The sequence below is a fragment of the Protopterus annectens genome, chromosome 9.part0 (genome assembly GCF_019279795.1).
Source record: "Protopterus annectens isolate FY-2018-M chromosome 9.part0, PAN1.0, whole genome shotgun sequence".
Classification (NCBI taxonomy): domain Eukaryota; kingdom Metazoa; phylum Chordata; order Ceratodontiformes; family Protopteridae; genus Protopterus; species Protopterus annectens.
The window spans coordinates 492,574,661-492,597,583 of NC_056743.1; the positions used below are offsets into that span (position 1 = coordinate 492,574,661).

At 37.7% G+C, this 22,923-nt stretch overlaps 1 protein-coding gene across 1 annotated transcript in view; it reads right to left on the reverse strand.

Annotated features, from left to right (window-relative positions):
* The window catches only part of TET3 (tet methylcytosine dioxygenase 3), a 437,758-nt gene that overhangs the window by 33,992 nt on the left and 380,843 nt on the right, over positions 1–22,923 (reverse strand). The window contains exon 10 of the mRNA XM_044082118.1: positions 4,963–5,100. Within this exon, the coding sequence (XP_043938053.1) occupies positions 4,963–5,100 (138 nt within the window). The remainder of the gene's footprint in view (positions 1–4,962; positions 5,101–22,923) is intronic.

Sequence of the window (22,923 nt, forward strand, 5' to 3'; positions counted from 1 at the left end):
CCATTTTTCCTCTTACCTGGCAGCTCTATCCTTAGCATTCTTTTCCCAATATACCCATCATCCCTCCTCAGCACATGTCCAAACCAACACAATATTGCCTCAATGACTTTGTCTCAAAACCTTACAACCTGAGATGACCCTCTAATATACTGATTCTTAACATGAGGAGAATAAATCTAAAAAGACTTCTCTGCTTAATCTAGCAGAAGCTTATCGGCGTCAAGCAGGAATGGAAATCAAAGCAGTAGTGGATAAAAATCAGGCAGCAACTGAATGTGTCAAAAAACAAAAGAAAGAATATAAGGTGAAGGATCAGATGAGAAGGCAAGAAATGTGGAAAAAGCACAAATATAGTTGCAAGTACAGAAAACTTCTGGAAGAACCTCATGTTGATCAGGAACGAACACAGGAATGGTTAAGGAGAGGCGAATTCAAACCAAGAGATGAAAGGTTAATATTGGCGGCCCACGACAGTGGGCTACATACATGTTGATTTATAAAGTCCCTTGAACATGTGGGAGAAACAGACAAATGTGGGTTTTGTAAAACCAAATTGGAAACAGTTGCACACCTCAGACTGTATACTGAAAGGCATAATAATGTGGCAAGACTGCTGCACTGGGGATTGTGCAAACATTATGGTACTGAAGTGGCTGAAAAACACTGAAAACATGAGCCACAGAGCATCACAGAAAATGAAGAAGTCTATATCACATGGGATCATCCATTACCAACAGTTCAAAAGACAGATGATAGAAAACTGGCTATAGTGGTCCAAGAAAAGAAGACAAGAGTAGCATTGATCATTGAAATTGCCACACCCAGAGACTACAGTCTCTTGCATACAGAGAGACACAAAGCCATATAACATCAGGAACTGCAGGCAGAAATGAGAACAATGTGGAAGAAATACACCCAAACAGCTCTAATAGCAGTAGGAGCAATGGGGTCTTATAAAAAAGAATTTACAATCATATTTAGATATGTTACCAATACATGTAACCCCATACGAATTGCAGAAGGAGTCATTACTGGGGACATTGCGGGTGCTGTAAAGAGCACTACTCATAAGCAAAACTGCTATACAACTGGTAGCATGTTACAGACCACCCTCCCAATCTCAGGAACCCCACTCAGCCTTCCTGAAGACATTGGAGGATATGAATGTATCACAAAATACCATCATACTGGGAGACTTCAACTACCCAAACATAGATTGGGTACATTATTCTACCCCTAATACCCTAGCCCAAAGGTTCCTGGAATTCATAAATTCAAATGCGCTGGAACAACTAGTCACCTCTCCCACTAGGGGAGATAATATACTAGACCTAATCATCACAAACATGGGGACAAAATGCTCCACACCGGAAGTATACCCCTCACTAGTGAGATCTGACCACAAACTAATCACCCTGGATATACATATCCCACCTCCACCCCCAGCACAAAAGACCACAGTGAAAAACTTCTCAAAAGCAGACTTCACTCTTCTTAAGACTGAGATGGTATCCTTTAAGCCCACTGTGCCAGTGGATGCCACATCCCACAATGCCGAATCCTTCACAAATGCTTTCTATGGACATCTCCAAGAATGCATGGATCATGCAATCCCAAATAAATCCAAGTCCCTCTCCACCAAAGGCAAGCGTCCTGTCTAGTGGACCTCAGCCATTAACAAATTGTATAAAAAAAGAAGGAAGCTACTGCACGTCAGAGCAAAATCCCATGAAGGGAAGACATCTCTGATCAACATTAGCAGAAAACTACGTTCTCTCATAAAAACATCCAAGGCCAACTTTGAGAGAAAAATCGGTAAGGACACTAAAGAGAACCACAAAGCCTTCTTCAGCTATGTTAGAAACCTGGGCGGAAACCCTCAGATATGCTCAGAGTTAGTTCACAACAACAAAAAATACACTGAACCCACAGATATTGCCAACATTCTGGGTGACAGGTTCAGTGCAAATTTCTCCCCTCCCTCACCCCCAAAAGAAGAAATACTTATCCCAGCTGAATGTAATCTCTATGTCATCTCAGATGTCCAAGTGAGAACCGCCCTAAACAAAGCAAAAAACACAGCATCAATGGGACCTGACGGTATCCCGGGTTGCGTGTTACGTGAACTCCAAGAGGAGCTAAACCCACACATAAAAATGCTATTTAACCTTAGCCTTACTTCAGGATATGTACCTGAACAGTGGCGTACAGCAACAGTGGTCCCACTCCACAAAGGGGGTACCTCTACAGACCCAGAAACTACCGCCCATAAGCTTAACCAGCCTGGTCTGCAAAGCTATGGAAAGAATCATTATGGAACTCATAAACAGAGACATAGGGGACCTACAGACACTTGACCCCACCCAGTTCGGCTTTGTAAAGGGCAGATCTTGCCTTTTGAACCTGGTTGACTTTTTCGAAACAGTCACTAGAGCCATTGATGAGGGCAAAGCAGTCCATACAGCCTACCTGGACTTGGCTAAGGCCTTTGACACAATACCCCACTCAGGCATCATAGATAAGCTCAACAGCTTAAACGTAAACCCTTATGTCACTAGATGGGTTGCAAACTGGCTAAAGGAAAGAACACATAAAGTTAAAATCGCTGGAACAATGTCAGACTCAAAGCCAGTCACAAGTGGTGTCCCACAGGGATCTGTCCTGGGACCCCTCTTGTTCGGCATTTATTTCTCAGATGTTAAAGCAAACATGGGAGGGTTGTGGCTGACAAAGTTCGCAGATGACTGCAAACTAGGCGCCATAGTCGATACACCAGCGGACACATACATCCTACAAAAAGGCCTCACAGAAACGGACAACTGGTGCCAGATTCACGGCCTTAAACTAAATGCCAAAAAATGTATAGTCATCCCCTTTGGGAAAAACAAAGTACCCACAAATTATCACATAGACAGCAACCCACTGAATATGGAAAAAGTAATCAGAGACCTAGGGACCCAAGTCGACAGCGACCTCTCATTTGACACCCACGTTGCCAAAGTGGTTAGAAAAACATTCTACCTTGCACACCTCATCATGAAGGGATTCACATCCAGATCCAGGGATGTCATTGTACCCCTATACTCCTCCCTCATCAGACCCATGATTGTGTACCATGCCCCATTTGGTATGTACCTCACCCGGCATTTGCAACAGCTGGAGAGACCACAAAAGTACCTCACCAAGAGGATCAAGGGTCTCCAACATATATCTTATTCTGCCAGACTAAAGAAACTTCAGCTCTATTCAGTAGCATACCGCCAGAGGTGATCTCTGCCTGACGTACAAGGCCATGTCCAATCAGGATCTGATAGACATGCTCCACCTCAAAAAATCCAAATCCATCAGGACCACGAGAGCTAAAGACTTAAACCTCGGCACAAGTATGAATAGGACATGCTGGAGCATGTCAGGGAGGGATAGATTCATAACCCAGAGGCTTCCCATGCTTTGGAACAAGATCCCAGTTCGTATTAGGCAGAGCCCCTCACTGACTCTCTTCAAGAGAAATCTTGATGAATGGATGGGAGATTGTAAAGTTTACCCCAGGGGTCACATCTGTGTCACTGTTAGACAGGGGCACAGTAAACTAATTCTATTATATAAGGGGACCTTCATTGTGTCACTACAAGACAGAGGCACAGTATTCTAATTTTATTCTGTACATTTTTGTACCAGTTCATGAGGTGGCAAAAGCCACATCACTATGGCTAGGCTTACAAATGCCCCAGGGCAGATAGCCTAGTACTATACTATGAAACTATGAAACTATGGCTGACATCAAAGGACTTGGAGAAATTCAAAAAGACTGAAAAATCAAGTATGAAAACACAGGGCCAGATTTCAAAAGAGTTGCTCTCAGTATAAGTTACTTACCTTGTTATAAGGTCTATCTATAAACAGGCTTACTCCAGCAGCCAGATTCCAAAAGACCTGCTCTCATTGTAAGTGGCCACTTATACTGAAAGCAACCCTTCTGGAAGTGGATTCATTTTGTTAAAGCTCAAATTTAATACAAATGTTCAGAATGCAACCATGCACATAACTATCTACAGTATTTCTACTGAAAGATAAAATTCCCACCATCTACTTATAAACCTAACCAAACCCCAAATGTTACCAAAAATACACTCTACAGCAAACATACTTAAATAAATGGTACTTTGTTCAATTTACTTTCCATGCATATCAAATTCTCATTCAAGGCAACATTCACACAAATCACATTTGACCAAAAAAGACTCAAGCTGCCTCAAAAGATCTTAATATGGTTGAAGTAGATGTTTCTTACAGGAAAAAATATGCAAGGATTGAATAATATTCAATAAGATGAAATCAACAAATCTCACTTGGCAGCAACAAGAAAAGGAAGTACATCAGGAAAGAATGACATTCCACTTTCTTGATGCAAAGTTATATGTGCTCCAAGAGATCAGGGTTTCCTTACATTGACACCAAAAACAAGCCCGCACACATGCGGGAGGGACTGGCATAATGTAATGGTTAACATGTTTACTTTGCAGACACAGGGTGCAGGGTTTGATTCCTGCCTTTGAGGGACACTGTCTTGGCTTAAAATGGCCCACAAAGGGAGTTAGCCTAGTACTTATCTATGAACCATCTTCAGAATAGTTCTGCCATAATATAACCCTATTATAGCAACAGTAATCTACCCCACTGTGTGCAGCAAGACAGACCATAAAATGTGTCTCAGGCAGCTGAAGGCCTTCAAATGTGCTTTAAGCATTGCAGTTCAAAGCAGGCAAATGCACACACTTACTGTGAGATCATTAAGAAGCTATCACATCTCTACTTTACTTCTTCCTGAGGAGATGTAAAACATTACATATGAATAAAACAGAAAAAGGAAAAACAAGTAACTGATAGTGCCATCACCCAAGGAAATGTAAGGCAACATAATCAAAGACCCTCCAAAGATAGTGCAATGTAAGAATTTCATACCACTGTGCAGCCATTGAAAAGATTGTGCTGGTCTTTATGGGCATGTGCACAGAAATCCATACATGCTGTTACTCCAGAGAATGGACGTCCTTCTTCGAAACCAAGCCTGCAGTCTTTAGCCACCTCTTCATTAGTAACCTAGATGTGGAATATTAGTGACCAAAGAGAAGTCATTAAAAGCAAACCAATCACAATTTGTGCAAAACGTTACAACAGTAATATAATTCTAGCTGTACGGTTTGAACTTCATGGTTGATTACTTCTTAGTACAACAGCAACATTAACTAAGCAGAACACTGTGCATCATTCGAAACAAGGGGTCCTGGTTCCTTACATATACTACTAAATCTCAATATACTGAACCCCAGAAAATCATTCTTTACATAACAACTGGGATATAAGCACACATCCGTCCTGTACACAACACCAAGCAAAAGATCCCAGTACATTTTGTTTAATTTAAAGTTTGTTTAGACTGAGATCTCCGTACCTGGAATCAGAGATGGATCACCTACATAGTGCAAATTAAATAATCATTTGTGTACATTTAATTAATTTTGGTGACTGGGTGAACCCAACCATCTCAGGACCTTTTTCAAGTGACACACAAGCAGAATTACTGCACATGTCACAGCACACAGCACAATATGATAAGCAACAGAATATAAAAAAATAAATATTTACAAATGACAGCAAACAAAGAACTTCTAATAAGTGTATTATGAAAAAATATATATATTTTGATAAGTAGATATGTTAAAACAAGTAAATTTAACTCTAAAATCTACTGGATGGACAACTGACAATACGTAGCTGACACATTTAGAAATGAGATTGCCAATCTCCATTCAGGGGATGACACTGTGAAAGGTTAAATAAAAATTACTGAAATACTTTTTTTCATGGATAGGTTTACCCCCCCAAAAAGCCCCTTCACCTATTTGTGACCAACTTAGAGGTCAAGCAACCAGTACACCAAGGCAAAAACCCTGAGTCTCATATATTTCCTTTAACCCTTTTGCAGCAATGCCCAAACCAAGAATGAAAATTCAAAATATTTCCAAGCATCACAACACAGGAAGGTAATGGGATAAGACTAAGAACTGAATCGATATATATGAAACACGAAAGGCAAAATCTATAACACAGCTTGTTTATTTATAGACTTCTGAGTTGTAGCATTAAATCCACGGAGAGTAAGGGGGGGGGGTAACTGTACAAAAGGAGAAACATCTTTGGAGCAAAGAGAAGAGATAGGCAGGCACAGCGGAAATATATGAATGAAGCACTGAAGCAATCATGGTATATTAATCTCTACTGGATTTTACCTACGCAGTGCTCAAAAGAATTTTCCCAGAAATCAATGCCACTGGTAAAACATGCCTGCAGGAAATGCAGTAAAGGTGCTTTGCCTAGTCTGGGTAACCTATACCAGGGACATACATGATACATAAAATACAGTTTATTTATATGTAGACTTTTGCATTGCACCACTATAGTCACAGAGAGCAAGGGATGGCGGGAAGAGGAATTTTTGGAGCAAAGAGAAGAGATAGGCAGGTACAGTAGCAAGATATGAGGCACTGAAATTGTCATAGCATAATCATCTATAACAAATTTTACCTAGACAGTGCTAAAAAGAATTTACCCAGAAACCAGTTTTGCTGGAAAAATAAGCCAGCTGGGACTGCAGTATTGTTGCTTTATCTAGTCTGGGGAACCCAAACCAGAGATAGATATGATTAGACCACAGAGAGTGAAGTTTGCAGACTTTACACACTAAACCATGGAAAAGTACAACAGTAAAGACTGAGAACTAGTAGAGATTAGCACTGAGAGGTGCCTGCATAGACACCCACGAAGTTGGTTATACACTGCTATAAATACTTCAGTCGGTTTCAGAATAGGCAAAATGGCACCAGTACAGAGCAGATAGTGAAGAACGTTGGTTTTATCCAGTGAATAGAGGATTAGGACTGCTTATAACTTAGAACATCCAATTTATACACAGTAGTGAAAACATCCACTCTATGGCATTAAGCTAACTTTGTCTACCTGTACTTTTTGTTTCCTGAGGACAGGAAGAAATTTTGTGCTGGAAGTCTAGTTCTGAATAGATCAACAAGCTACTGATGGGTGCTGTAAGACTTTTGAACATTTGCAATCCTTCAGTTTATTCAGTAGTTGCAGTGCCTAAACTTTGAACACTTGACAAATCTGTGAGAAGTTAACCTGAAACCAAAAACCATAGTTTTAGTTTATCTGCGTTTAGTACTGAACATTTCCAATGCACCTGGTTCTCAAAGGCTTAGAAACACACTTCAACCTGTACAAGGATGTGGAAGATAATGGACAACAAGAGGATGAAAAAGGTTAACACCAGAAGCTTTCGGTCTTCTGCTTCCAGCCATCAAAGTAACTACTAGTCAGTTAGACATTGATACAACTAGCTACCCAGTTAGAAATCCACATAACTGGCTAGCCATCACACTGTCTATACAGAAAGCCCTGGTAGACCTTGTTTTTCACAAAATCTCACCAAGGCGACACTGATATATAGACTGTATTTATATAGCATATATTATGGGCAGAAGTAGACTGCGGTGGTGGTGCTGCGGTAGCATTGTCTCCTCACAATAAGACGTTGTCCGGTTCGATTCTCAGCTAGAGCGTTTTCTGTGTGGAGACATACGTGAATCGGCGTACCTTCGTTGAAGGTTGTGCATCAGGGCCGGAAACTCAGCACATAAAAATGTACTGCCAATCATTAGCGGACCGGAGTTCCGCTGTGGCGAACCCTAACCGGGAAAAGCCGAAAGACACAACAAAAACATATAATGGGCAGAAGTAAGTCAAAAACAAAAAAAAAACATAGCTGGGTGCACAAGACCCAGGATAAAAAAGTGCCCAATCCTGATATGCACACTGGTGCCATGACTGGAAAAAATGACAGTGTAGAATCTTCAAAATACAGAAACATTCCTACAATGGGGCCAGGCCCAGGTGGAGTTTGCCCCCCCCCCCCCCCATTGTAGAAGGAAGTAGCAGTCCACAAAAATCACAAAAAATAATTGGCCAAAGAAGAGCCATAAAGATGACAGAGTGGACTACTGAGGATAAGAAAGAAATTATGTATTGTTACAATTATGTAAAAAGTCCAGAATTTCCAGACACAACATATACAAAACGATTAAGAGAGAAATTAGTGGAAAGAAAAATACTTCCACAAGAACTGTCAGAAGCTTCAAATAAAAACAGGCATCCATTAATGCAACAGATTTTAGAAAAACAGTATATAGATCAAGAAACTTTGATCTGTTTGGAAAAAGAAGCATCTGAGGAAGTGCAAAAATAAAAAAGATTTTACAATCATATTTAGACATGTTTTAATCCATGTAACCCTGTACGAATTGCAGAAGGACTCATTACTGGGGACACTGCAGGTGTGTTAAGAGTACTTTTAGCTGACATCAAAGATTGAAACAATACTAATTTCATAAACTTTAATCATACTTGGACTTAGGAATGGGGTCCATTCCAATCATGGTATTAGAAACCAAAAAGATTTGGAGAAATTAAAAAAGCCCTGTCTCTCTGAAGCTGTTGAGCAAATGCCATGAAAAGATTTAAACATACAACACCAGTAAATTAATTTTGATGTACCTCTGGATTAAGTCAGTGATTTTATTAACTGTAGGACATCCTGACAAAAGCCAAGATGTTTAGCCATAAGTCAGTGATATTGCTTCAGTCAGCCAGAAAGTAGTTAAAGCGCAACCTTTCCCAGAATATTTACAAAAAAACATCCAAACATATAAATCTGGCAATAGTTAAAATTACATTCCCTTACTGCTCCACTTTGATGGATGGTTGAGACTGATATACTTGTTGGTGATTTATTTATGAGGTTATTAACTGGTCTGGCTATTGCTTTACCATCTAGTTTTAAGTGTAGGTCATATCTCTTTTACATCTGTCCCTCTTAATCCTTCCTAAATAGATGACTTTTAGAGAAAAAGTGATGAACTGCACTTAATAAATAATTGCAGTAACTAGAGGTATAGGCTTATTTTACTTCAGAAAATGTGTATTAATTCACATTCTCTTATTTTGTCCATGTCTCAGGTTAATAGTACTAATATTTTAAAAGTGTCACTGATTCCACCTGATTTTTTCTGGATTTGTCCCTGATTATGAAGAGATTTGGCCATGATTGGTTAAAAGTTATGGAGTTGTCCAACAGGTGTAAGTCCCCCACTGCTGTTCCATTACAGTAGTTTGTGGAAATTTTCAAGTAGTCCAGAGAAGAAACAATGGGAAGAGGTGACCAGTTATGTTGGGTACACTTGCTTCCTAATTGAGAGAGACTGCCCTTGTACAGTAGCATCGATCCCTCTGCAGATGAAGAAATGACCCTGCAAGCTACCTCAAATTGACTTGAAAGGGGGTGATGTGGGGAGAGATTTAATTGTAGGATGTGGGTATCTCTGAGTAGTAAACAGGCTTCTCTAGAAGGTTTTTGACTGCCAACAGAAGTCTGATATATTAATTAAAAACATAAAAACAATACTAGGCAATTATGGGGACAATGAGACAACAAACAATACATATATTTAACAAGATACATTTAAAAAAGTTTTTTAACACTTTTTGAGCACTTAACAGTTAAACAACACAAACTTGTGTTAGACTGCAGTCACACTATACTTATGTAAACAGCTGCTTTAGAAGCTATACACTGATTTAATACTCTGTACAGAGTCACTATGCTGTTCATCTTTGCTATGTCCAAGATGCAAACACAATTCAAGTTCTAGCTTAGATTACACAAACTCCAGCCCTCCACTGTTACATAGGCAGAAGCCATGCTTCCTTACAGAAGGGTGAGGCGGGATAAGACAGAGGGAAGGTTGTTGAAGAATACTGCCTGTGCAGAAGATTGGCTAGGCTAAATGCATGTGAAAGGCTTGGCTAAATGCATTACATGGATTTAGCAAGGATTGCTTAGACTTTGGTTCCTTAGCATTTCCAACATTACAGTGTCATCACCATTCTACACAGCTGTAAAAGAAAGCCTGAAAGCATGACACATCCTAAGACAAATGGATACTATTCATATGCAATAGTTATACAGTTCACCCTGAATGGTGATCATCTCCCACACCTTGAATCTGTCCACAGGAAATCTCGCATTCTGTACGATATTATCTTAAGCCACCACATTTGTCTTCTTTCCTACATGTGATATTATCTTCATATACCCATTACCCCACTGACCACTGTCAGAGGACACCGCTAGATGATCAACTACACTGGCATGGGCAGAAGCTTGCAGCTTTAAAAAAATATATCTCTTTCAAAGGAGGACATTACTGATCCTAAAAAGCAGGTAATTTCCAGTGTTGCAAATTATTTGTAAATGCTGAATATGTTACACTATGTGGTGATACAAAAGCAGAAGTTCCACTTACCTGCAACCATCAGAATATATTTCCAAAAATTATACAAAGAATAACTTCACTGTCAGAAAGTATGCATATTTCAATTTATGCATATTTTCTAAAGGTAATTTCTAAAGTAAGGAGGTTTAGAAAGTTAAGGAAATAACTTTGGATAAAAGATATTGTGTTAACTTTTTGTACCCAGCTAAATTATGTTTTGCATGTTAAGGCTTTATTATACATACATAAATATTATAAATATTTAAAGTCACAGAGAGTACTTCAGCAATGCAAGGCTATAATACATTTTACACAATTAGACCAGCTACTGCACAGGAGGGAACTAAAGGTGGTTTAAAACCAACCTCAAATACAGACTAGTTAAAGTGTATGACCCATTGGAACTCATACATGTGCAACTGACTTGCAACCTATAGGTCACCCTCCATGTCCTAGGAGACCCATACTACCTATCTCAGTGTACTAGAGTCCTTCACACCCATATAACAGAGTGGGAATCCTACACCACTTAAAATGCACAAGCCCAGCGATTCCTAAACTTTGTTAATACCAGCATCCTGGAACATTTGGTCCATTCTCCTACCAGGGGTAGAAACATCCTTGACCTTGTACTCATGAACATGGGGGAGCAATGTTCCTCCCCACTGTAATGTCTTCACTCATCAGATCTTATCATAAGGCACTATTGCTTAAAATAAAAAATAAATCTGCAGTTTCAGTGAAACTAAAAACCTTTAGGAATTATTCCAAGGCTAACCTCTCTCTACTAAGTGACACCTTGGCTAAATTCCAAGTACCCTCAAACCCAGTAAATACCATAGCATATGCTGAGCTATTTACAAAAATCTCTGTACAGTCATATTGACAGCTGTGTACAACAAGCAGTGCCCACTTGTTTTATGAATAAGACAAACTCAAAAGACAAGCCACCCTGTTAGAATAACAATATCAATTGGTTATACACTAAAAGAAAAAAAAAATCTTGGCCAAGCATAGAAGGAACAAAGCCATATATACCAAAAGCCCCTGACCAGTCTAAACAGGCAGCTAAGAGGGATAATTAATAGTTCAAAGGCTAAATTTGAAGAAAAAATAACCTGACAGGCAAAAGACAACCACAAACCTTCTATAGCTATGTCCATACCTTCAGGGGAAATGTGCAACAATGCACAGAACTTATTACAAATGACATCACCCATACAGATAAACAAAATCCAAATACGTTCCAAGTAGGCAGGTAGACCGGACTCCAGGTACAACTTTAAACCAAAATAAATTTATTTGTATAAAGTGCTTTTCATCCAGTTCTATACATGAACTTCTTCAGATACACTGTTACTAAAGAAAATGGTGTTTAAAATACCCTCCCTTACTAGTCATGGGATCAAAAAAACAATCAAGGATTTAAAGTACCCTCTACATAAGAACACTTACATTACTCAGACTTTTCTCATACCAAAGCATATAATAAAACTTTTTTTTAAAAAACAAATGATTATAATACATGAGTAAAAACATAATATGAAAATCTAAATTCCTATTCAACTACTCATAAATATTATCTTTTTTAAATTTTTCAATTTTAAGATGCTGTGAATTGAATACATGTAATTTTGGCCTGGTAGTGTATATGCATCCAGGCATATTTACAATTCAGATAATTCCAACATTACTGTCATTGGACCACTTCTCTTGTTAGGCTGCATCTGCTGTATTATCCAAAATTTAAAAGTGTGTCCTGGGTTCAGACTGACATGTTTTACTAAGGCATTTTGTCCTTATTCCTAGAATTACTATATAGGTGTTCATAAATCCTTTTACGTAATTTTCGTTCTGTTTTTCCTATACAGAATGAAGGGCATTCTTGACATCTAGCCAGGTACACAACCATTTTAGATTGACAACTGCATCTATTATTGTTCTTTAATTTCATGACCCTGATGTCTACATAATGCCCTTCTTCTATATATTTACAATAGGGGCAACCGCCACATTTAAAAGTACCTGGATTCCTATACAATTTAATTTTTTCTTTCTCCAAAATATTTTTCAAATTCATGCCCCTCCTGTAAATAATTTTCGGACTTGTTCCTATTTTACCAACCAAGTCCCTTTCACCTGAAATGAAATTCCAATTCTTGTATATAATATGTCTTACTTTGTAAGCTGCCTGATGACAAGTAATCACACACCCCATTTTAAAATTGGTATTAGTATTAATATTTACTATTTTCTCCTCTGATTCAGTTAACTGTCCCTCATGTATGTATTCATCTTCTAAAATGGTCCTATAAAGCCCATTCCTTCTTTTTCTTTTAACCTCTTCTATTAATTCATCCAACAAGTTACTTGGGTATGCTCGTTTAGTGAACTACCCCCTTAGGTTTTCACATTCATTTTCAAAATCGAGGTTACTAGTCACGATTCTGGCTGTCCTTACCAGTTGACCCTTCATGACAAATCATTTCTGGTGGTAAGGGTGAGCACTTGAAAAATGCAGAAAGGTGTTGGAATACATTTTTTATGATGAATTCTAGCTGTATAGCCCTTCTGTTCATTTTTATTCAACTTAAAGTCTAAATATGGGATCTCGTAGTTGTGGTAGGAAAAAGTAAACTGTAGGAAATTGGTCATACTGTTGAAGTACTCGACCAATGTTGTCGCCACCTGGCTATCACCCTTTATGATTATAAATATATCATCCAGGTATCTCGTGAAAAAATATATGGAATCAGCTATGCCTACCTTATTAAATATAAATTCTTGCTCCCAATAAGCCATTACCATATTGGCAAAGTTGGCTCCGCACGGAGAACCCATTGCCACTCCCTATCTTTTGTAAGTAGTATTTCTGTTTGAAAAAAATGAAATTATTACTGAGAATAATATCAAGTAACTCCTCCACTAGATTTCAGCTGTTGAAGCACCCTTTCTATACATCATGATGGATACCCACTCTATGCCTAAGTCATGAGGTATAGATGTATAGAGATCTTTGACGTCAACTGTCAGGAAATTATAGTCGTTGTTAAACTCTAATGAATTTATTTTCTCTAAAAAGGACCATGAATCCTTACATATTTGAGTTTCAGTAATTACATATTTTTTCAAGATATTATCTACTACTTTCAAGCAAGCGTACGTTATTGAATTTCTTCCGTTCACTATCGGTCTAAGTGGGGGGGAGGTCATTCAAATATTTATGGATTTTTGGAACCCCAAAAATCACTGGTGTTAAAGGTGTTAGAATGCTCATGCAATTATAAAGGTCTAAATCTATCTTAGCCTCAATAAATAAGTCATTAATGTATATTCTAATGCGCTGGTTTGCTAAGTTAAATTGGTTTAGTAACACTTCCTCATAAGTTTCCATTCGTAGTATTTTCTCTACTCTATTTTCATAGTCATTAATGTCCACGAAGAGTAAACCACCACCTTTGTCAGGCTTCATTATTCTTACTTGGGCTGTTTTCAATACATTTAGTATTTCCCATTCTTCTTCACTCATATTCATTTTATGGTGCCCGTCTTTGCCAGTTATGCTTCTAAGATCTAGTTTGCATACTTTCTCAAAAATCTCTAACATACGATATAAAGGGGGGGTTATACATACTAGATATAGCACAGAGTCTTACATCTAAGCCATTACTATTACCCATGATTAAATTTAGATTAGGTTTTCTCAAAAACAATTTTAAGCCCAGTACTGTTTTAGCCAAATCCATGCTCTGGTCAGGAACAAAAGTCAGTCCTTTAGCAAGGAGTTCGACCAGTTCTGTGGGAACTTCAAAGGAAGAATAGTTATAAATTATGACATCCCCTTCCACAGTCTTAACTAGAACACATTTCTGTCTATCTAGAAGGTACTGTGAGGAATTTACCTCCACCTCTTGTTGTGGGCTTTCCTGTGGTTGTTTTTCCTCTGCTGCTTGCCTCGGGTAAAATCCTGCTTTGCCCCATTTGAATAATTCGACCTTTGTTCATTATTATGTTGTCCGTTCTGATAATAATCAACATTATCATGTTGATTCCAATTCAAATTGTTATTAGCTTGCCCCTGATGTTAATTACGAATCCGCTCACTTCTCCGATTTCATTATTGCTCCATCCTGTATTATTTCCACCTCGTACTTCTTCATTCGTGATGACATCACTCGGGTCATTAGAGGTGATTGCTGTATCACTTCCTCAGTCTACATCTTGTATATTCATAGGGTGGGTGTGGTTTTGTGCATTCCACACTTGCGCTGATGATGGGCAAGGGTAGGTGGTGCCATTCTCGTATTGGAGGCGGTCCCGGTTCAGCTTTTTTATCTTGGTTGCCTTCAATTTATTTAGGTGTTGATCTATGCTCTGAAAAATTCAAAGATATTCGAATTTATACCTGCAAAAGTCAACATGGTTTCTTATTGACTTGTCAAGTATTTGTACATCATGGGTTATATCTTTAGCCGTCTTATGGTAGTGTTTGATTATTAATGCTAATAAATCAAGTCCTTGCTGGCTGAAAAGATTTATAAGTTCTTTACGAAACTCTGCATCTGGTGTCAGTCCTGTCGGATACTGATAGATTCTAAGTCCCTTAGGGATTATTTTTAAGTGAATACATTCATTGAAATATTCTATTTCGAGACATAATTTTTTGTATTTCATCAGTTTATTGTCCAGTGCTGTTAGATTATCTCTCATGGAGTTACCTTCAGCCAGTGGATCCGTTGGTGTATTAAATACTTGTTCTTTAAAATTCAAAGGTGCTGCAAGCCAAACTTGCAGATTCAGCTCCCCAATAAGCCTCAGAGGTAAATTACTCCCTTCATTATAATCCAAATTTCGATCTTCCCTTTGCTTGTTATTCATATGTCTCAAATATATCCTGCTGGTACCTTCCCCAGCAGAATTTTGAATGGGAGGTTGTGAAACTGCACCAGAAAAACCAGGTAGTTGTTGCAACATTTGCTGAGAGGCATTCTCTTTCTGTATACAGTTCATTCCAAGCTGAGGTTGTTCAAGTCTTTTATATAAAGCCTCTACCTATTTCGTGAGGTTAGATATCATCACAGTCAAATTTTTCAGTGTCTTCCTCTCATTCCTTGGTTCCATGAACAATGGTGGTGAACTATCCAGTTCATTAACTTCCATAAACTTAGTACAAAACAAACAAACCAACTATATGAACAACTGCAAAAAGCAGAATGATAAAATCCAAATAAGTTCCAGGCAGGCAGGTAGACCGGACTCCAAGTACAACTTTAAACCAAAATAAATGGATTTGTATAAAGCACTTTTCGTCCAATTCTATGCATTAACTTCTTCAGATACACTTTAACTAAAGAAAATGGTGTTTAAAATACCCTCCCTTACTAATCATGTGATAAAAAAAAAAATCAAGGATTTAAAGTACCCTGTACATAAGAACACATATTACTCAGACTTTTATAATTACATGAACATTCTAGCACCTTTAACACTGGTGATTTTTGGTGTTCCAAAAATGCATAAAGATTTGAATGACCCCCCCACCCCCCCCACACACACACACTTAGACCAACAGTGGACGGAAGAAATTCAATAACGTATGCTTGCTCCAAAGTAGTAGATAATATCTTGAAAAAATATTTAATTACTGAAACTCAAATATGTAAGGATTCATGGTCCTTTTTAGAGAAAATAAATTCATTAGAGTTTAATGACAACTATAATTTCCTAACAACTGACGTCAAAGATCTCTATACATCTATACCCCATGCCTTAGGCATAGAGTGGGTATCCAACATGATATATAGAAAGGGTGCGCCAACAACTGAAATCTAGTGGAGGAGTTACTTGATATTATTCTCAGTAATAATTTCATTTTTTTCAAACAGAAATACTACTTACAAAAGATAGGGAGTGGCAATGGGTTCTCCGTGCGGAGCCAACTTTGCCAATATGGTAATGGCATACTGGGAGCAAGAATTTATATTTAATAAGGTAGGCATAGCTGATTCCATATATTTTTTCACTAGATACCTGGATGATATATTTATGATCATAAAGGGTGACAGCCAGGTGGTGACAACATTAGTTGAGTACTTCAACAGTATGACCAATTTCCTACAGTTTACTTTTTCCTACCACAACTATGAGATCCCATATTTAGACGTTAAACTGAATAAAAATGAACAGAAGGGCTATACAGCTAGAATTCATTGTAAAAAAATGTATTCCAACACCTTTCTGCATTTTCAAGGTGCTCACCCTTACCACCAAAAATGAGCTGTCGTGAAGGTTCAACTGGTAAGGGCAGCCAGAATCGTGACTAGTAACCTCGATTTTGAAAATGAATGTGAAAACTTAAGGGGGTTGTTCACTAAACGAGCATACCCAAGTAACTTGTTGGATGAATTAATAGAAGAGGTTAAAAGAAAAAGAAGGAATGGGCTTTACAGGCCCATTTTAGAAGATGAATACATACATGAGGGGCAGTTAACTGAACCAGAGGACAGAATAGTAAATATTAATACTAATTCCACATTTAAAACAGGGTGTGTGATTACTTATCATCAGGCATCTTATAAAGTAATAAATATTATATACAAGAACTGGAATTTCATTTCATGTGAAAGGGGCTTGGTTGGCAAAATAGGAACAAGTCCGAAAATTATTTACAGGTGGGGCATGAATTAAAAAGATTTTGGAGAAAGAAAAAATTAAATTGTATAGGAATCTGGGTACTTTTAAATGTGGCGGTTCCCCTATTGTAAATATATAGAAGAAGGGCATTATATAGAAGTCAGGGGCATGAAATTGAAGAAAAATAGCAGATGCAATTGTCAATCTAAAATGGTTGTGTACCTGGCTAGATGTCAAGAATGCCCTTCATTCTGTATAGAAAAAAAAAGAACGAAAATTATGTGAAGGGATTTATGAACACCTATATAGTATTTCCAGAAATAAGGACAAAAATGCCCTAGCAAAACATGTCAGTCTGAACCCAGGGCACACTTTTAAATTTTGGATAATACAGCAGATGCAGCCTTACCCAAGAGGTGTTCCAATGACATTAATGTTGGAATTATCTGAATTGTTATGGCAAATACGCCTGGATGCATATACACTACCAGGTCAAAATGACGTGTTCAATTCACAGCATCTTAAAATTTAAAAAGATAATATTTATGAGTAGTTGAATAGGAATTTAGATTTTCATATTATGCTTTTACTCATGTATAATATTCATCTGTTTTTTAAAAAAAGTTTTTATGATATGCTTTTGTATGAGAAAAGTCTGAGTAATGTAAGTGTTCTTATGTAGAGGGCACTTTAAATCCTTGATTGGTTTTTGATCACATGACTAGTAAGGGAAGGTATTTATAACGCCATTTTCTTTAGTAACAGTGTTTTTGAAGACGTTCATGTATAGAAGTAGATGAAAAACGCTTTATACAAATCAATTTATTTTGGTTTAAAGTTGTACTTGGAGTCCAGTCTACCTGCCTGCCTGGAACATATTTGGATTTTGTTTATCGGTCTGCTTTTTGCGGTTGTTTATCACCCATACTGAACCAGAGACTATTGCTAGCCTTTTGGCAGACAGGTTCACTTCATATTTCTCCCCAGATAGTGCAGATGAAATACAGTATACCATCATTCCCCCAATCATTACTAGGGAACAGGTCATCAATGCACTTTCCAAGGCCAACATCAATGGGCCCCAGTAACATCCCAGGATGCTTAATAAATAGCATGAAACATGATCTCTCTGATCCACTATTCAACTGGAGCTTACAGTCAGGTTTTATGCCCAAGGAATTGAAGATGGCTACGGTCACTATCCTGCACAAAGGAAGTCCAAACACTGATCCAGGTAACTACAGTCCCATAAGTCTGACCAGCCTCATATGTAAGGTCTTGGAAAGAATCATCATGGACACGATAAATGAGGACAGAGTTAACCTGCAAACAATGGACCCATCACAGTTCAGCTTTGTTAAAGGAAGGTCATGCTTATTAAGTCTGGTGGACATTTCCAAGATGTTCATCAAAGCACTGAATGAAGGCAAGACTGTGCACACAGCTTACCTCGACCTGGCCAAGGCTTTTGATACAATACTCCACTCAAGCATTATAGACAAGCTCACTAATTTAGGTATAAACCCATTTATCACCCACTGGATAGCCAACAGGCTCAATGACAGAACCCGGGAGGTCAAAATGGGACAGGCCACCTCACCTCCACTAAGTGGAGAGTCACTAACGGAGTCCCCCAGGGCTCAGTACTGGGCTGACTCCTTTTTGGCATTTATTTCTCTGAAATGGGAGCAAATACATATATATATATATATATATATATATATATATATATATATATATATATATATATATGTATATACACACACACACACATAAATACATATATATATATATATATATATATATATATATATATATATACACACATACATATATATATATATATATATATATATATATATATATATACACACATATATACATATATATATATATATATATATATATATATATACACACACACACACACATATATATATATATATATATATATATATGTATGTATATATATATATATATATATATATATGTATATATATATATATATATATATATATATATATATATATATATATATATATATATATCTATGGGTCTACTTTAAAAGCCGAACGCTACTTACGACACAAAAATCACCGGCCAGATAACCGACAACACACAAAACCGACAACGCAAAACACCGAACACCATAACACCGACACACCAAACGTAAACAACACACCACACTGCATAACATACCCACTAGCCCTAACCCAAACCCTAACCCTAAGGTCCGACACTATCGCACACTCACCCTACCTGCACCCTAACCCTAACTCACTTAACCCACCCCTAACCCCAAGGTACGACACTATCGCACACTTCACCTACCTGCACCCTAACCCTAACTCACTTAACCCACCCCTAGCCCAAGGTCCGACACTATCACACACTTCACCTACCTGCACCCTAACCCTAACTCACTTAACCCACCCCTAGCCCAAGGTCCGACACTATCTCACACTTCACCTACCTGCACCCTAACCCTAACTCACGTAACCCGTCCCTAAACTACAGTCCCTCACTATCACACACTTACCTTACACGAACCCTAACTCCGACACTTACACACACTCACCTTTCCCACAGCCTAACCCGAAATCCCACAATATCGCACACTTACCTCACCGCTCCTAACGCCGTCACTGTCGCACACTTACCGAGTCGCGATCGCACATTACCCTTGTCGGTCTTTCCACTGTCGGCAAATCACCCTGTCGGTAAACTTACCTGTCGGTCGTTTGGTCTTCGTTTTCCGAGTGTCGAGGAATCGTCGGTTCGGTCTTTAGAAGTAGACCCATATATATATATATATATATATATATATATATATATATATATATATATATATATATATATATATATATATATATATACACACACACACACACACACACACACACACACACACAGACACACATCTGTGTGTGTGTTGTCTTGAGGCCCTCTGAAGAAATGCATTAAAATATTTCACTCAAATGGCAAGTATTTTTCATGTTCCTTTACTTTAATTTCAATCCATAAGCCACATACATTATAATCTTTGACTTTAACAGAACACATAAAGACTCCATTTATTGATTAGATCATGCCTTTATTGAAGTAAACTTATCAGGGCAGTATACGAGTTTGAAAACTCTGAAATGCTATCAGATATGTAAATCATTTCCAAGTTTCAATGACATTAAAATGTTTACTGAAATTCAGTTATTCGTAGTTCTCATCAGACTCATTCACACTCAGTTTATAGGCATTTCTTGTTATGTTTGTGACTTTGCTTCAGCTTATCTTCCTTCAAGACCCCTGGCCCTGGTCGTCCTATTCTTTTTAGCTCTACCTATGGTCGATTTTAATGAATGACAGGTCTTCCAACTTCACTATATCAATAATATGTTTCTGACTGATTAAATGTGTCTCACTCTTTTTGTAACTTTTTTCCTTTTTATTGTAAGAGGTACCTTACTTGAGAATACAATAATTGGTTAGCATGATAAACAGTTGCACATAATATACTTTTTTGAAATGTTAAAAATGTGTCCCACTTTTTAAGTTAGTTTTTGTAACCCTTTTCTTTACAAACATTATACTGTAGGAATCATCTTATTTACGGAAGGTACAATAATTAGTGTGATAGTTTGTTAGCTTTTTTTCTCTGATTTACAAGGTTTTGTATAAACTCCAGAAGTGACATAAGCATGTCAACTGACCTTAGAACAAATGCTGATTACTAAAACATGCATAGACTCAACATTTCCCTGTTAAGCTGGTTGCCCAAGATAAATGTGGTGTAGTTCTATTAATGAAAAAAAAAAGTTGAGAAGGCCACATTAGAAACCATTACATTGGTACTATCAGGCAGAATTATATTATTGTTTCCAAAAATGATCTCCAGCACAGTCTCAGACCACAAAAACATCATCAAACAAACAAGAACAGACATGCTCCAAACATAGACATCAATGTTTTTATTAAGTTACGATGTTTTAAAACCACATGTCCTTCCTTAGACAATTTACAGTCACATTAAAAAATAAAGAAAGCCACGGACTGATTTGAAGAATTTAGGCAAAAGTGGCAAAACTATAAGAAATTAGCATAGAAATTAGGGGAAAGTGGTTGTGATGAAAAAGGAATATGCTGTTGCTTTTACTGTTGTTTGTTTAAATGGATAAATATTCAATATAAGATTGGTGATATGCATGCTCTATTTTAAGTATATGACTACTTTCAATGACATATACACAGGTTTTCAGAGTTCATGATGGACAAACCCACCAAGAACCTCAGGGGACTGAGATGTTAATATGAATCCATGTTTAGATAGATGTCATTCCTCACCACAAACATTAATACTTGAAAAGACAGAATTAAGTTGAGATTTTATGTACAATATGTGGCATTAATCCAGAGACTAATTATGTAATTGTACAAGATTATATTTAATTTTAGTACCAAAGAACGTGTTTGACTTTAATTTTTGTCATATAATAACCATGAAGACAGTTTGGTAAATAGCATCCTCCCCACTTGTAACTACCACAAAGAACAGAAATGGTATACATTTCCCTGTTCATTATGAGCTGTTTGTCATCTTATATAAAATTATGTCTGGAAGTAGATACAAATCACCCAGCATATTTTGCAACTAATTAGAATATTTTTGAGGGATCAGTTTTTATGATGTTACTAACAAATACTTGCCTCTAAGATCATAAACCTACTGATGCTGGGAATTACAGACTTATTATTCTCCCTTTTTTGCAAGACTAGGGAATGTATTCTAACTGAATTAAAAAGCAAGGAAATGGGTGACCTTAAATCCCTGGGCAGACACCAGTATGGCTTTCTAAAAAGCAGATCATGTCTGCTTGTCCTGGATGGGTTCTTTGTAAGGGTTACTAAAACCATGGATAAATGGTATACAGTCTTTGTTGCCTACCTACACCTTGTTAAGGCCTTCCACAGTATGGACAAACTATCTCAGCTCAACATTAACCCATACATATTTTGCAGGTTAGACAGCTGGCTATCTGACAGAACCTATTTGGATGGGGGCATTTGCTCTACACATACATGGGTCAACAGGAGTATTCCACAAGGCTCTATCCTGTGCACTCTCTCTTTGATATGTACTTCTGTGGCATGAAAGTTGATATTAACAGACCATGGCTAACCAAGTTTGCCGATACTTGGAAACTGGGAGGGGTGTTCAAATTCCATTATGTAAACTCTCCAGCAATGGTTACACCACACAAATGATTTGTGTGCTAATCAAGGGCTTAATTTCATACCAAGAAATGTAGCACAGATCCAAAATCAGGTTTGGATATCTGTGTAACAGGCTCCCTTTTGATCACCATGTCTCTCTGATGGTTATAAGAAAATTCTTCTAGCTTTGCATTATTTATTATTCATGGTATTTCCTAATGGCCCAAGATCATCTAGTCCCACTTAATTTGTTCCTTATCAGGCCCATTACTGAATATAATACTACACTGGCATATACCTTGCTAAGCACCTAAACCAACTTCAGAGACCTCAAACTTTTTCTACCCGAAAGATCTCAGGTGTCAGTGCACATCCCTCAAATCAGTGTTGCACAGGCTCCTGAGGACCAACCTGTGATTAGGCTTCTCTGCAATAAATGACCCGGCACTCTTTGAACTCCTATACCTAAATAGAATTAGTGGCAAAGCAAACAAATGTCCACTCTAGTGATCTAATCCTATACTATCACATCAACAATGGCATGACAGATGTCTAACCCAATGTATCTTCCAATTCTATCACCCCATCAACCCTCATTGGCTATCATATTTACATACTCTGTGGTACCAGACATGTGACAAGCCCATATTAACCTATAAAGACTGATGCTACCTCAGGA